Source organism: Dermacentor andersoni, chromosome 1 (genome assembly GCF_023375885.2).
Source record: "Dermacentor andersoni chromosome 1, qqDerAnde1_hic_scaffold, whole genome shotgun sequence".
In the NCBI taxonomy this organism is placed as follows: domain Eukaryota; kingdom Metazoa; phylum Arthropoda; class Arachnida; order Ixodida; family Ixodidae; genus Dermacentor; species Dermacentor andersoni.
Genome location: NC_092814.1, coordinates 103126546 through 103140178, shown reverse-complemented (window position 1 = coordinate 103140178; position 13633 = coordinate 103126546). Strand labels below are relative to the sequence as shown.

At 44.4% G+C, this 13633-nt stretch overlaps 1 protein-coding gene across 3 annotated transcripts in view; it reads right to left on the bottom strand.

Moving 5' to 3' along the window:
- Nsun2 (tRNA (cytosine(34)-C(5))-methyltransferase Nsun2) overlaps nt 1–13633 on the bottom strand; it is a 162008-nt gene that overhangs the window by 125131 nt on the left and 23244 nt on the right. For all 3 annotated transcript variants that reach the window (XM_055061851.2, XM_055061849.2, XM_055061850.2), the window contains exons 7-8: nt 13054–13275; nt 3906–3961 (exon numbers count right to left, since the gene is read on the bottom strand). In XM_055061851.2, the coding sequence (XP_054917826.1) occupies nt 3906–3961; nt 13054–13275 (278 nt within the window). The remainder of the gene's footprint in view (nt 1–3905; nt 3962–13053; nt 13276–13633) is intronic.

The window sequence follows — 13633 nt, the reverse complement described above, 5'->3', positions numbered from 1 at the left end:
GACGGCGAGATCATTCGTCAGGTTTTGTGTTGCACCGCCGTACGATGACTCCGAGTCAGAAGATGACGGACCATGTGCTACGCTGCCGTCGCATGCGGAGCGTGTACAAGCAGTGACTGTGCTTTCAGTCACCTATAGTGACCGTACGACCCTCTCCGAGATTCAGGCTTATCTGATTGCGCGCTAACGGAACAGGGTGCAATGGCGCATTCACGATTTCTTCAAGCCTACTGCCGAGCCCGAATAAGTGCGTGGAAATAAAGGATTTCATTTTTTTTTTTTCTTAATCTGCTTTTTCGGACACCTGTTTATTTGGACATTTCCGCAGTCCTCGTGAGGTCCGAATAAACGGTTGGCGACTGTAATGCATGCACTCATATGTTTTGAAAAAAGCCACTTAGCATAGTGCAATGCATGCAGGCATCCTGGTAATGCCTGTAGGGGATTGTTCATTGTCCGTGGGATTTGCACAAGTTCTGGGACCAGCTATGGCACACATCGCTGCAACTGATCACCCATCACTATGCTAAAATTTTTATAGCAGGAGCACGATGCACTACACCAAGTGTGCATTTGGCATGTTTGCATGTGGGTAGGCATCGCCGTAGTACCTTGCCCAATGGCTGTATCTTGCTTAGAAAAGCATTCCTGTTGTAGTTTGACCCTTTTGTGCAATTACCTCCACTGCTGTTTGCAAACCCGTCACCACTGCCACAGAGAGGTTGGCTTTCCCGCTAAGTTTAGTGGTCCGGTGGCTGGGCTAACCTTATGTGCTGAATTTCACAATGACAGAAGCTCTGCATGCAGATAGCCAGCAACATATTCCCTTTCTTACTTACGATAAATTTCGATTACTTGGTTTTCAAACAAAAACGCAATTGAATATACAATATTCGATTTTTATTCAAAATTTTTGAATATTTGCACACCCCTAAATATAAGATGAAACCTGCAGAGTTTATATTCCCAAAATAGAAATTCATGTATACTTAATGTCCATTGCCAATTTCAGATAGCTTTTTTTATTGCTGTCTATGGACCATATCATATCACCTTGTGGACTACATTCCATTTAATATTTTCCATTTCTCTACCCACTTAAGTGCTACCTTATAGTATACCGTACTGCTATAGTCATAATCTTAACAGTAACCCACATCTAGACTAACCACTTCTCCAGTTCACAGTGCGACATATGCAAATCTCCGGAGCAGCAAAAGCACTTGCAGTGACGTGATTGGCCAAGGCTGTTTTGCAGCAGATTTTTGGAGTGCATTCTGGAGCAGAAAAACAGGCTTTTGCAGCATCTAAAAGCATATTTCTAAGTGTAAAAATTGCCTTTCAGAGAAGCAAGGGAGTTTACAGAAGGAGGAAGCCCATTTTACCAAGAAGCAAGCACATTTTTACCAGGAAACATTTAGCCCAACATAAAGTTGTGGTGCTGAAACATGCAAATGCCATACACAACGAAGTAATGATGACGGTGGTGTGGCAAAAATTAGATGAAGCTGGAATGACGATAGAACGACCACTACACCATCACGATGATAGTATAACCATCAACCTCTCCACTTTCTACTTTAGCTTTCGAGTTTGCATGAGGCTGTGTGCGAGAACGGTGGGCACTTCAGAAGTGCACATAAAGACAAAAATTTGGGGAACTTGGCCACGAAAGAATGTTAGGAGCAAGCAGTGCTCACTCGCTAAGCTACACCAGCAGAAACCAGAAAACGAGCAGCAATGCAACGAAGAGACACATGCTCGGTAGCACGCACGTGTAGCCCCCCCTCGCTTCAACTAAATTTTCAGCCATAGCATACCCACTTTACGAAACCACGTCAAAGTCACATCGCGAAAAGGCAATTTTCCATAAAACATTATTAAGACATCTGCGTTCTCACCTCTTAGCTTTGAAAGTGCCATTTTAGCAATGGCCAGGCCTAGAGATATAAAATTTCATTAAATTTTGAGGGGCATGAAAAAAACTGGTTTCTTTCATTTCTTTTTCCAGAAAAATATGAAAAATTAGAAAAAAAATATGATTCCACACGAAGATATCAAAAACCAGACATTCATTTCTCTAACACTGAAAAGAATATAACTGTTACATTATGCATCACAAAAGTCCCAGCAGAGCTTCCGGGTTCGAAATCTAGGCACGATTTCACGTCAAGGCATTAATTTCACATCAAAGTGTCAAGACCGTCATGTGTATCAATCTGTATCCGATTCATTTCCGCTTGACGCGGCAACGCTTCGCTGTGCAGCGGACAAAGCCTTACGTACATTGAGATTCAAGTTCACAAACACAAGTTTTTGCATGCGATCCTCTGTGAGCCTGTTGCGTAGCTTGGTGCACACATTTTCAAACTCGGACCAGTTTCTTTCACATGCCACAGAAGAAGGGGGAACCTGCAGTATGCGACAGGCGAGGGAGCTCAATGGTTGGTTAAAGCAAAGTCCTTGTCACCACGTGGATGGATCCAGGTGCTTCACAGACTCCCAAATGCCTTCTTTTGACCAAGCTTTCAGACACGTCGAAAGTAGTGGCATCGCAACAGAAGAATTCTGCGGGAAAACTTTTTTTTTTATATTGGTTAAAAAAAAAAAGACGAAGAAAAACAAAGCTTTCTCCCGAAATTTTTAATGTTTTTTTCCACCGCTTACACCTCTGCCAGGCCACCACATTTTAATGTTATGCTCACCTTTTACTTCCTCCATGTGCGTACATTATGAGTGCATGTGATGGGTGATGTCACATTTGATGGTAAGGCGTCTCAAATGTGATAGATTAGTTCTGTTTTTTAATGTAGCAGAAAACCTTATGGAGCAGCTTTGGAGGATATTAACGAAAATGTAGCAGGATTTGCCTTTTGGAGCAATTTGGAGCAGTAATTGCATCACTCCACGTAATGCAACATTTTTGCCACTAGCTTAGCATGTAAAATAAGCTAGCTTTAGAATGAACATTCATATCAAGGCCTGAAAGCGGCATGTCATCACCATCCTACACAAATTTTCTCAGCCACCATCTTGTGATGGCGATAGCGAGAACATTAGCTATCACAATAGGCTCTTGCCAATGCCGTGGAATGTGGTTTCAGTTTCATATCCTGTCGTAACAAAGAGCCAACTGTTGGACCAATTTTCTTGGAAAAGAAAAAGGTGCTCATTAGAACTGAGTAAATGCAACAATCATTCATTGTGAGCTGTCATCCCTTCAAAATCTGCCAGAGGCAGGGCACAAGTGGACTTTTCGGCAGGAGATAACACATGCAGAGCATTTTTCAATGCACTCACTCTTCCTCGGCAACACTAAGACTCTGCAGCCATTGGGGTCACAATTAGGGCCATCATTTGGGTCAAGTACTTGTGTGCTAACCAGTCAAGTTCGAATTATCTGGCAAGGACCAACTTCAGGATTGAAATAAATACTTTGGCCCATTGGAATATAGAAGCGCCAACCACGACTTTCAGTTGGGATTGAATTAACCAAACCATCTAACTATTCAGAGTAGAATTAATTAAAGCCTTCTGTATACAAGTTCTTGTAACAGCTATGCAAGCAGTTATAATGTCAACGGTACCACCCCCACATTCAGTAATGCTGGAACAATCAGCACTGGCACAGCCTCTTAAGCCAGTGCCTAGGCATAACCAGACAGGCAATGCTTCCTTTCTTGCATGATCGGGATATAATATGGACAAAACTGTGCACTAGCATGTCTTTTTTCCAAACTATACTGCAAAAAGTGCAACAACTTCAGCCTAGCCTGACCTAAGAGCACTTTTACGCTATTTATTTATTTATTTATTAGTTACCTGCATCGCCCCATAGGGCATTACAGCAGGGCCATAAGATTTAGATTTATACCGATGAAATTTAGATTTAAAAAAAAACTCACCTGCAAGGGACATCGCAAAGGATTCTGTCGTATTTTAAAACCTCTTGGGATCCATCCTAAAAAGAAAGAACACGCAAAGAAGCCACTGAATGCAAGGTATCATGAGAAACAAGCACTCGGACATCAAACAAAGGATACTTTAAATTGTATACCATGAATAACATAGGGTTTGTACAGAACATTTGACTCAAACTTCATGGACAATTAAAGGATTTGAAGGATGCTGTAAGCCAAATTAAAGGAAGGGGGAACAAACCTTGACCACACACAGAGTACACTAAAAATGGTGTAATTTCCTTCTTTGTTGCACTTTCCTTCAGCTAAGGAGCTGCTGAGTTGGACACACACTTCAAGCCCTTCAGGTTGTTTTTCTAAGTTCACTTTTGATCTTATACACCCTTGGCATGAGAAGGGGACATGAGGCGAGGAGTGGATGGCACGTGAGTCAAGGGGAGCCAGTAGCATCAGCAACCTGGCCAAGAGCTTGTCAGCACAATGCTAACAATATGCTGCTTTCCAGTATTTATTTTTTCAGTACCTGCATCCCCAATATGGCATTACAGCAGGGGTGATTTCATTTGAAATACAATAGTTTGTAGAAGGGTATTTATACACTCAAAGCAGTGTAAAAAGCATCAACAGATGTAATTAACACAACATCAGGCAGAAGATTCCAGGTGCATGCTGTCTGGACAAAAAAATAATAACCGCAAAACTTCACCTTTAAAAGCAAGTTTCTTGACTTTCAAAGGGTGATCCTTTGTTAGGGATACATATGAAGGTGGTGTCATTTATTTCTCTTGACTAATGCCGGTATGGGAATTGTATATGCCATAAAATAATTTCAAACGCAGGTTTCTCCTGCGAGTTTTTACGTCCGACCATTGAAGAGTATGTTCAGCCTCTGCCATGCTGAATTTTCTGTGATAGTTTCCTAGGACAAATCTGGCAGCCCTGGTTTTTATTTTTTCAAGTTTGTTAATTAATTCCGAGGTGTAAGAGCCCCAACATACACATGCGTATTCGAGCGTTGATCATACATACTTGAAATACAATTGTTGTTTCAGACCTTTGGGTAGGGGACGAAAATTCCGCCTAAAAAAACCGAGCACCGACGTGGCTTTATTTGTTAAATAATTTGTATGCCTAGTACATCGCAAGTCCAAGGCGAAAAACACCTAAGTATTTGAATTCTTTTGCAGTAACTAAACTAGCCTCATGGATTCGATATGTGTGCTCTTGGTAGGAGCGCTTCCTTATAAAGATGACGTGCACACATTTGCTCACATTTAGCAACATTTTCCAACATGCACACCATGTTGCCACAATGTCCAAATCATTCTGCAAAGCTACGTAGTCACTATGATCGTTAATGAACCTGTATAAGATACAGTCATCGGCAAACATTCGAAACGATGACGCGATGGTATCCGTAATGTCATTAATGAACAGTAGGAATAAGAGTGGCTCCAGTACTGATCCCTGGGGTACCCCGGAAGCGAATGGGGCGTTTACCAAAGAAAAACCATCCAGAACAACAGACTGCTGCCGGAAAGAGAGGTATTCAGCAATCCGTTTAAGCACATCTTCATCCAGAATATAAACTCTAAGCTTTGATATAAGTAAGCCATGCACAATAACATCAAAAGCTTTTACCGTAATTTTTTTTAGGGTGACCGTAAAGTGAGAAAAGAATATTTTGCGTTGGTATATATGTACCCTTTATTCATGAATAACAACAATAAAGAAAGGAAATAAATTTACAAGAATTAAAGATTTGATGCATTGTTATAGTTCAAGGCTTACACAATATGCGCACACGAGAATATTTCGCAAGTCTGAAACGTTCCTGTTCTTACACTAATATTCACATCCATAGCGTAATCGAACCGCGTAGGTGAGCGCACTCAAGAAAATTGTGTGGGTGTCTGCCTGTCAAAAAAGCAAAACGTGTGACAAACTTTCGCTGATCTTCATCTTATCACCAACCAGAGGCAATTAGATAATGCAAGACTCCCCCCCCCAAAAAGAAAAGGAAACGCATGCACAGCAGCATCCTTCCTATGCTCACCCCTGTGAGCATTAAACGAGCGAGAAACAGGCAGCCGCCCTTTGAGTGATTAGTAACGAGATAGCCATCAGTTTTGCAAGTGCAAGAAGCCGAAACCGCCCACGGAACAAAACTCAAACCGCCGCCTGCCCGCCCACCCGCCAGCACACCATTGCACGAGCGGTAGTACATAGACGTGCCGGAGCTAACTAGGTAGCTCTAAAACAAACCATGCAACGAAAACCGAGAGAGGGAGGTGTGAGAAAAAAAATTCCCTGTATTCCCAACATAGTGGCAGGACGTGCCAGGAAAGAAAAAATTAGGAAATTAGCGCGCTTTTTACTCATACAGACGGCGCCGTAAATATATGGCATCAACCATTTTGGACTTGTTCGCAGGCACCGTATATTTACGGCACTGACCCTGAAAGGGTTAATGACACCGGTCTGTAGTTCTGAACGTTGCGTGGCCCACTCTTATGAACAGGCACTACATGTGCCAACTTCGAGGCACAGGGTAAAGCAGCATGGTTTAAAGAATATTGAAATAACCGACAAAGATACAAACTTAACACCCCTGAACAGCGCTTGAGAATTGCAGCCGGGATATCATCAGGACCGCTGGCTTTGCTCTCTTTTATATCATTTAGCAATCGATGAACCCCCGTTAACAAAAAGGACACCGCGGGCACGCGATCTACTTGAATTGGATGCAAAACTTCAATATCTTGCCTATTTGTAGGGGCAAACACAGACCAAAAGTAATGAGCAAAACAATCTACTTTGGATTCATCTTTGTCAATAATGGTTCCATTGTATTGTAAGGCAGGGATGGTGCTATCATCTCTGTCATTTCGCCAGACGTACTTCCAGAACTCTTCACAGTCTATTGCTAACTTTTGCCCGAGGTTGGAAAAGTAAGCCTTCTTTGCCAAATCCTTAATGTGTTTAGAATTACTTTTTATTTCACTGAGCAGAGCGTAATGAGAGGGCAATTTATTTCTCTTGTACTTATACTTAGTATATACAGTCAAACCCGGCTATATCGAACTTGCAAAAAAACGCCTATCAGTTCGATATAGAGCATAATTCGATATAAGCCTGCTAAATAATTGGATGTCATAAAAGCACATACCATTTATAAAATCACTTTATTAACGAAACTAGCTTAGTTTGGCATAAATTAGTCCTGCATTTTCTTCTGCTTGGGCAATTCCGCTGCCTGCGACGCACGCACTTCCCCACGTTGTCTAAGGAGTCGGAGCAGCTGAGGCCGCAACCTTCTGCATTCGCGCAGAAGCGCCGGACTAATGCGAGTGCACCAATCACTTCGGAGGATGTGGGCAAAGGACCGTAGTTGTTTTCCTCAATGTGCCTACTTTCATTTGTGCTCGGCACGATGTCGGCGATGTAGTCTTCGTTTCCGGGCTCTACCGTGGTCGTGACACCATCATCTGCACTCACTAACTCGTCCACCGTTGATTCGAATGTCCCGAAAATTTTGACAGCTCGCTCCAAACTTCGGCAACACCGGCAACGGCTTCGTCGCATTCATCAGAATTTACAGTCCTCACCGAGCACGCGGAAACCGGCACGTATGAAGAAGCCCTCGTACACGGCCGTGCGTACGCGTCGGGCGCCATGGGCACCGGGTTGCGAGTCTGGCCACTTTAGCCCTAATCGTGCCGAGAGTGCTCCTCGGAATCTTTCACGCTGCGGGGACATCCAACTTCTCATCGCGTTCGACGCGATTTATGATTTCGAGCTTCACGATGAAAGGCGAATTCTGCCGCTTCATCACGGCAACACTGTGGGAAAAGGCCCACAAGGCGCAAACACGATAAACCAGAGAAGCAGCCAGACAACTCGCACTTTCGCCATCTAGCACGAAGAGAGCACAAGAGCCTCTGATTGGCTGTCTGAGCAAGCGCTGTAGGCGGGCCAGGATCATTTTTTGCTGGGGAGTGTCGCTAGATAGTGATCTAAAGAAAGGACGGACGCTTGATTCTGCAGCCCGTGAGGGAGCACGGCGAAGCATCGTCAGGGGAGAGGGGGTGGCAAGTGAAAGATGATAGAGAAAGAGGGAGGATGTGGCCTAATAGACTCCACTATGCGCGACAGGGGGAGTGTCGACGGCTCGCCTGAACAGCCCGAGGCAGCGCGGTCACGGTAGGGAGAGCGGTTGGATGGAGTCGCGCCGCCGGGTTTCCCCGCTACCGCGAGGGAAAGCCAACTTCTGGGGCACTTTTCCGCCGCTTGACGTTCGATATATCGGGAGTCACTGTAATATTTGTTCGATGTAAGCGTAATTTTTGCTATATATACTTGTTGTAACTATACCGTGACCAGAAATTGTTCGATATATAGAATAATTCGATGTAAACGGGTTCGATATAGTCGGGTTCGACTGTACCCGCTTATGACGCCGAACCAGGGAACGTAACGCAGCATTGAACCACGGTTTATCCTGGGCGCACTTACTTGACAGGACCCGACATGGCACAAACACTTCGCGTAGGTGGTATAGCTTTTCTTTTAGTAAGTTCCACAATTCCTCAATGCTCGTTTCTTCAGCAAGAGTATGAAATGTTGGGTAGTAGGCTTCTAATGCCGAAATGATTGCCTCATAGTTCAGTTAGAACACAGATCGATCTTGGCGGTTTCCTTGGGACAACCACATTTTCAAGAACGTCAGCTACTACAATTTTATGATCACTAATTCCTGGTAAAACATGCACATATGACACAACAATCAGTGTATTGCTTAGCAACAAGTCGAGAACATGAACTGTACCGTCCCCATGTGAAGCATCGCAAACATGCTATTCAAGTGTGAAGTGGTCCAACATGTAAAAAAATTCAGAGTACATGCTCCCACTGGCCGAATCTCTAGAGAGTTGTTGGATGACCAGTCAATCTCAGGCAGATTAAAATCACTCCGAAGAATAACGTGATCTCGTAAGGGTTTCAAGGTAATCGTACAAATGCTCAAGGGGCTCGGAGGTCGTACCAGGCGGGCGATAGAACAAGCCAATTACAAGCACCTTTCCATTCTCCAAACGCGATCTACAAAAAACCGCTTCACACTCGGTATCGGGAAATTCCAGTGGCACACATTATATTAGAATGAATAAGTATAAGCACACCACGACAGTGAGCATTACAATCGCGTCAAAAGCACTGATATCCTTCAGCAATCACCTCGGCATTTGAAATACTTGGGTCAAGCGATGAAAGAAGAAAATGGAAGTTATAAATTTCATTTTTTATGCTCGAGAAGTTTATCAGCAAAACACTAATTGCCCATTTGACATCAAGTGCATCGCGAGGTCATATCTGAATGACGTTTTAGTGATGATGTCCCACTGCAGCATCCTCCCCCCCAAATGCAGTGTGTCATACTTCAGTTTAGCCTTTGTGTCCTGTTGGGCATTTTGCTTAGCGTATGCTAACATTTTGCGCTTTTTTTCGGAGGGTGCGTGTGAAATCTTCGGATATGCCGAATCCTGTCCCTTTCAGCATGTGCACCCTTGTAACAACTGATTGGCGTTCCCTGAATGAAGAGAACTGAACAAGCACAGGGCGTTTCTTTTTGGAGCAGAACGTGCCTATACGATGGGCGCGTGTCATGCCCACAGAAGACAAACTAAGAAATTTGTTACACAGATTGGCAATCAATTCCTCCGATTTCACTGCCATCTCGTCACTACCCGGGTTGGCCAGGCCGTAAAAAACTTGATTGTTTTGTCTGTCTCTTTTTTCTAGATCATCAATCTTCTTTACAATACTTGACAATGTGGTATGGTCCTGAAGCTGCTGAACTTCAAACGGTATTCAGACAAGCGCGCATTGCATCAATGTTTTCAAAGTTGCTTTCAAGCGACGAAAGCCGGGCTTTCAAATCAGTTACCTCGAAATTGAGCCGAGTTTGTTTTTCTTCAATTGATGTCAACTTTGCCAATATCGTAGCTTGACCACCGAGCACTTGAATTTAGGAACAAATCACAGGAACTCTAAATGGGTTTCCTTTACCGCCTGCAAGGCATGGCCAGCAATGCTGTGAAGTACAGTAGAACCTTGTCCATGTGTTTTTGGAAAAAACGTGAGCAAGAACGTACGAACCGGGAAAACGTACAATCCGAAGTAACTAAAGAAACTGACAGACTCAACTGTAGTTGACACCTACATAAACAGAAGCGTTGTGCGAATCGGTGCAGCACAAGGTACGAGACACCCATGCGCGTCGAGATGGTGACGCTTCGACAGCCCAAGACACATTTTGTTCTTTTTCTATTGTGTAATGTTTTGAGACAGTGACAGGAAACCCAAACGAAATCGACCTGGTGAGCAATGCTGGATGCCATTGGAGTGAAACGTGACGCTCGCATCGCGTGGCCTGCAGCAGGGAATGGCGGCGTGTTTGGAGCATCGCCTAATAAAAGCGTGCAATACGCTTCCGACGGCCCTATGCCCCGCGCGCTGTAAAACAGATAGGTGAAGATGCTTATTGCAATAGGGTTGGCGGCGATAGCTGTGAAGGTGGCGTGCGGCTACCTGGGAGATTTGCTGGTACCAAAATAAGAAACCGAGTGAGCACCGGCGTTATCACGTCAGATGGGTAGGCGAGTATCGCGGGGAAACTGATGCAGCGGGAGGCTACTGTTCCTGATCGCACACACCTTGCACCTTTTCTTGTGTACCTGGGATCTAGTGGCCGGAAAACATACTACCATATTTATTCGAACCTAGGCCGATAGTTTTTTTTCGAATAATCATATGCCAAACTCTAGGGTCGGCTCAGATTTGAGGATTTTAAAGAATGCGCAGGTTGCAATTTAAAGTGATAAATATGGTGTAGAGCTAGCGTCATCTAGAAAAGTCAGTATTGCAGCCTCTATTAGTCGCGTCAGTAGCCAACTGAAGTACATGAGCGACATTGCTATTTTGACCTGTGTCATATCGGCATGCGGCGTGGTGTTATTGTAATGACATCAAACAGGCGATGTCACTATAGTGCCGGTTTCAAACGAAAAGTTATGCTAGCCGCAGAGGCATCGTCAAACCTTCAAGCCGGGCGGGACTTCAGCATCTATGAGAAAAGTGTCCCGTTGGGGCAACAGGGGATGCTTTTTGCATGTGCCGCAGCGAGGAGATGACAGTGATAAGGAAAATAAGCGCACAATAACAGAGAGGAGTTCACTGAGACTGCGCCGCGTTTCGATGCATGCGAGCCATGCCACACTGTCTGCACATGCATGGGCACGCGAACGCAAGCTTGCACGCGTCCGTAAGCATGCGTGTGGTCTGGGCTATAGACGAGGCAAGCAGCGATGGTAACGTAGAGTGAACTCAGCATGTTCATATTAAATAAATGCTGTTTGCATTTTGTGAACGCTGTCCTCACTTTTTTCTTAGGCCTACATTAGAGGTAAGTTTTTTTTATTTTTCTGGCTTCGAACATTCGGGGGTCGACTTAGAATCGGGGCCGGCCCAGATTTGAGTAAATATGGTATGCGATCACAGTCTGCGGCAGGGAATGGTAGCACATTTGGGTTATCGTCTATTAAAAATGTGCAGTATGCTTCCAACAGCACTATGCCCCACACGCTGTAAAACAGATAGGTGAAGATGCTTATTGCAATAGGGTTGGTGGCGATAGCTGTGAAGGTGGCGTGCGACGACCCAGGAGGAGGTTTGCTGTTACCAAAATAAGAAACTGTGTGCATGCTGTCGTTTTCACGTGATATGGACAGGCAAGTATTGCAGTGAAGCAGCCACAGCAGGAGGCTACTGTTGTCGATCGCATGCGCCTCGCGCATTTTCTTGTTTACATACAACCTAGCTGCCGAGAAACGTATCATACGATCACAGTTTAGCAATGCACTGAACATTGGTGCCAAAATATCATGCTTTCCAGGAACGTATGAACAGGTAAAAAATAAGCATAACACAATTCAGTCCATTTTTTTTTGTTCTTGATCGTAAACATTGGCGCCGGGAAATTGTACGTAATGGGATCGGATCATCCAAGGTTTTACTGTACTGTCAAAAGAGAGAGAGAGGGAGAGAATAGACTATATTCAGAACAAGCAAAGCGAGCATGGCTAGCTTCTCTGCTTTGCAGTTGGTGGTCCTTTCAGTCCAGTGGCCTTAGCCGCCCTTGCTCAGTCGACTAGTTTGAGCTGGTCCAAGGAGTTGGAGCTGGACAGCATTGCTTCCCATTGCCATGTGGTGGGATGCATTATGGGTTCGAGCACACATAATGCAAAATACATTTTGCAACTGCCATGTACCCAGACTGACCAAACATGAAATGCCGCAGGTATACCATAGTTACCACATAGAACCTGCATGAAGATTTCTGCGCCACAAAACTGCATCTTAATGCAAACGAAGCGTTCCTTGCACAAAATTGGTTTAGTTTGTGCATATAAATGTCGCATGTCACTCACGATGTGCCTTGCGCACACACATCGAAGCACTTGACATTGCAGAATGGTCTTTAAAATATTGAGCCCAACGCTAACCCTAAAAGTCTGTGTTGCTTGCCTTGTCCAGCCGCGAGACCGTGGTGTGCCTCGCAGGCATTGAAGTGCTTGATGTGTGTTTTTATACAGGATAAGGTAGAAATTGACGCAGCAGGGAAGAAACCAGCCTCTGTGGCTTTGTGCCGTGCTGCCATCAATGCACTTGTACTGAAAATCACGTGTGACTGTGCTTGGACGTGTGTCTGTTACAATGCGCAGTTTAAACAGCCAACCATGATACATTAGCAAATCAGTCAACCGGAAAGAAGCTGTTAGATTTAAATGTGACTTTCAGCCTGCAGATCATTAAAATCCACATGGGAACGGTCTTGGAGCACAAAGTAAACATGTTCAGCATGGACTGCGGGCCTGTGAATTGCACAGTGACGAGTCATGCACACTGCTGCCACAATGTCATTCCGTATAGCGCGGATGTGGCATGCGGGGGTTTCGTTATATCAAAACTGTAACAAAAAGATTTGCTCAAGTGTGCATTTGGTTTGGCCACTCGCAGAACCTTAAAGCTTTTTCACAAAAAGAAATGCCATGTGCTGTCTCACGCAATTACTCGCCTCTTTGGAAAGGTACATGTTTGGCATGGCAGCTGCATCATGATTAGTAACAAGGCAGCAGGTGGAGTGTAGCCGCTTAGCTTGATGCACCAGCATGTAACAGCGCTTGTTGTCCACATCATTGGCCACCACAACGCCTTCTGGGATCGTGTTCACATGCCCATGCAGCATCTCCATCACCTGAGCTGTTTTGGAGCCAGGAGCAGCACACATGTCCAGAACCTGCGCAATGCAATCCATTTTCACTGCTGTGCAACAACTGAAAAAAGCTTCACACAAAATCTTGGCTGTGAAACTGAACCTTCCTAATAAAAAACGCTTCTATAAACATGTCCACATTTTCCTGAGGTATGCAGCACAACTACACATGGGTGACATAAGAGAACAATGAGATACACAGCACAAACTACTAAGGCACCTGATAATAGCTAGATAAATTTTGGATTGACAGGGCTCGACGTTCGACAGGAGCCTAGAGACAAGACACCGTAGCAGAGGGTGTTTATTATGATCAGCCTGCAGGAAGACCAATAAAAAAACTGAAAGCGCTGGAAAAGCACTGTGTTTTGTCGATCCTTGT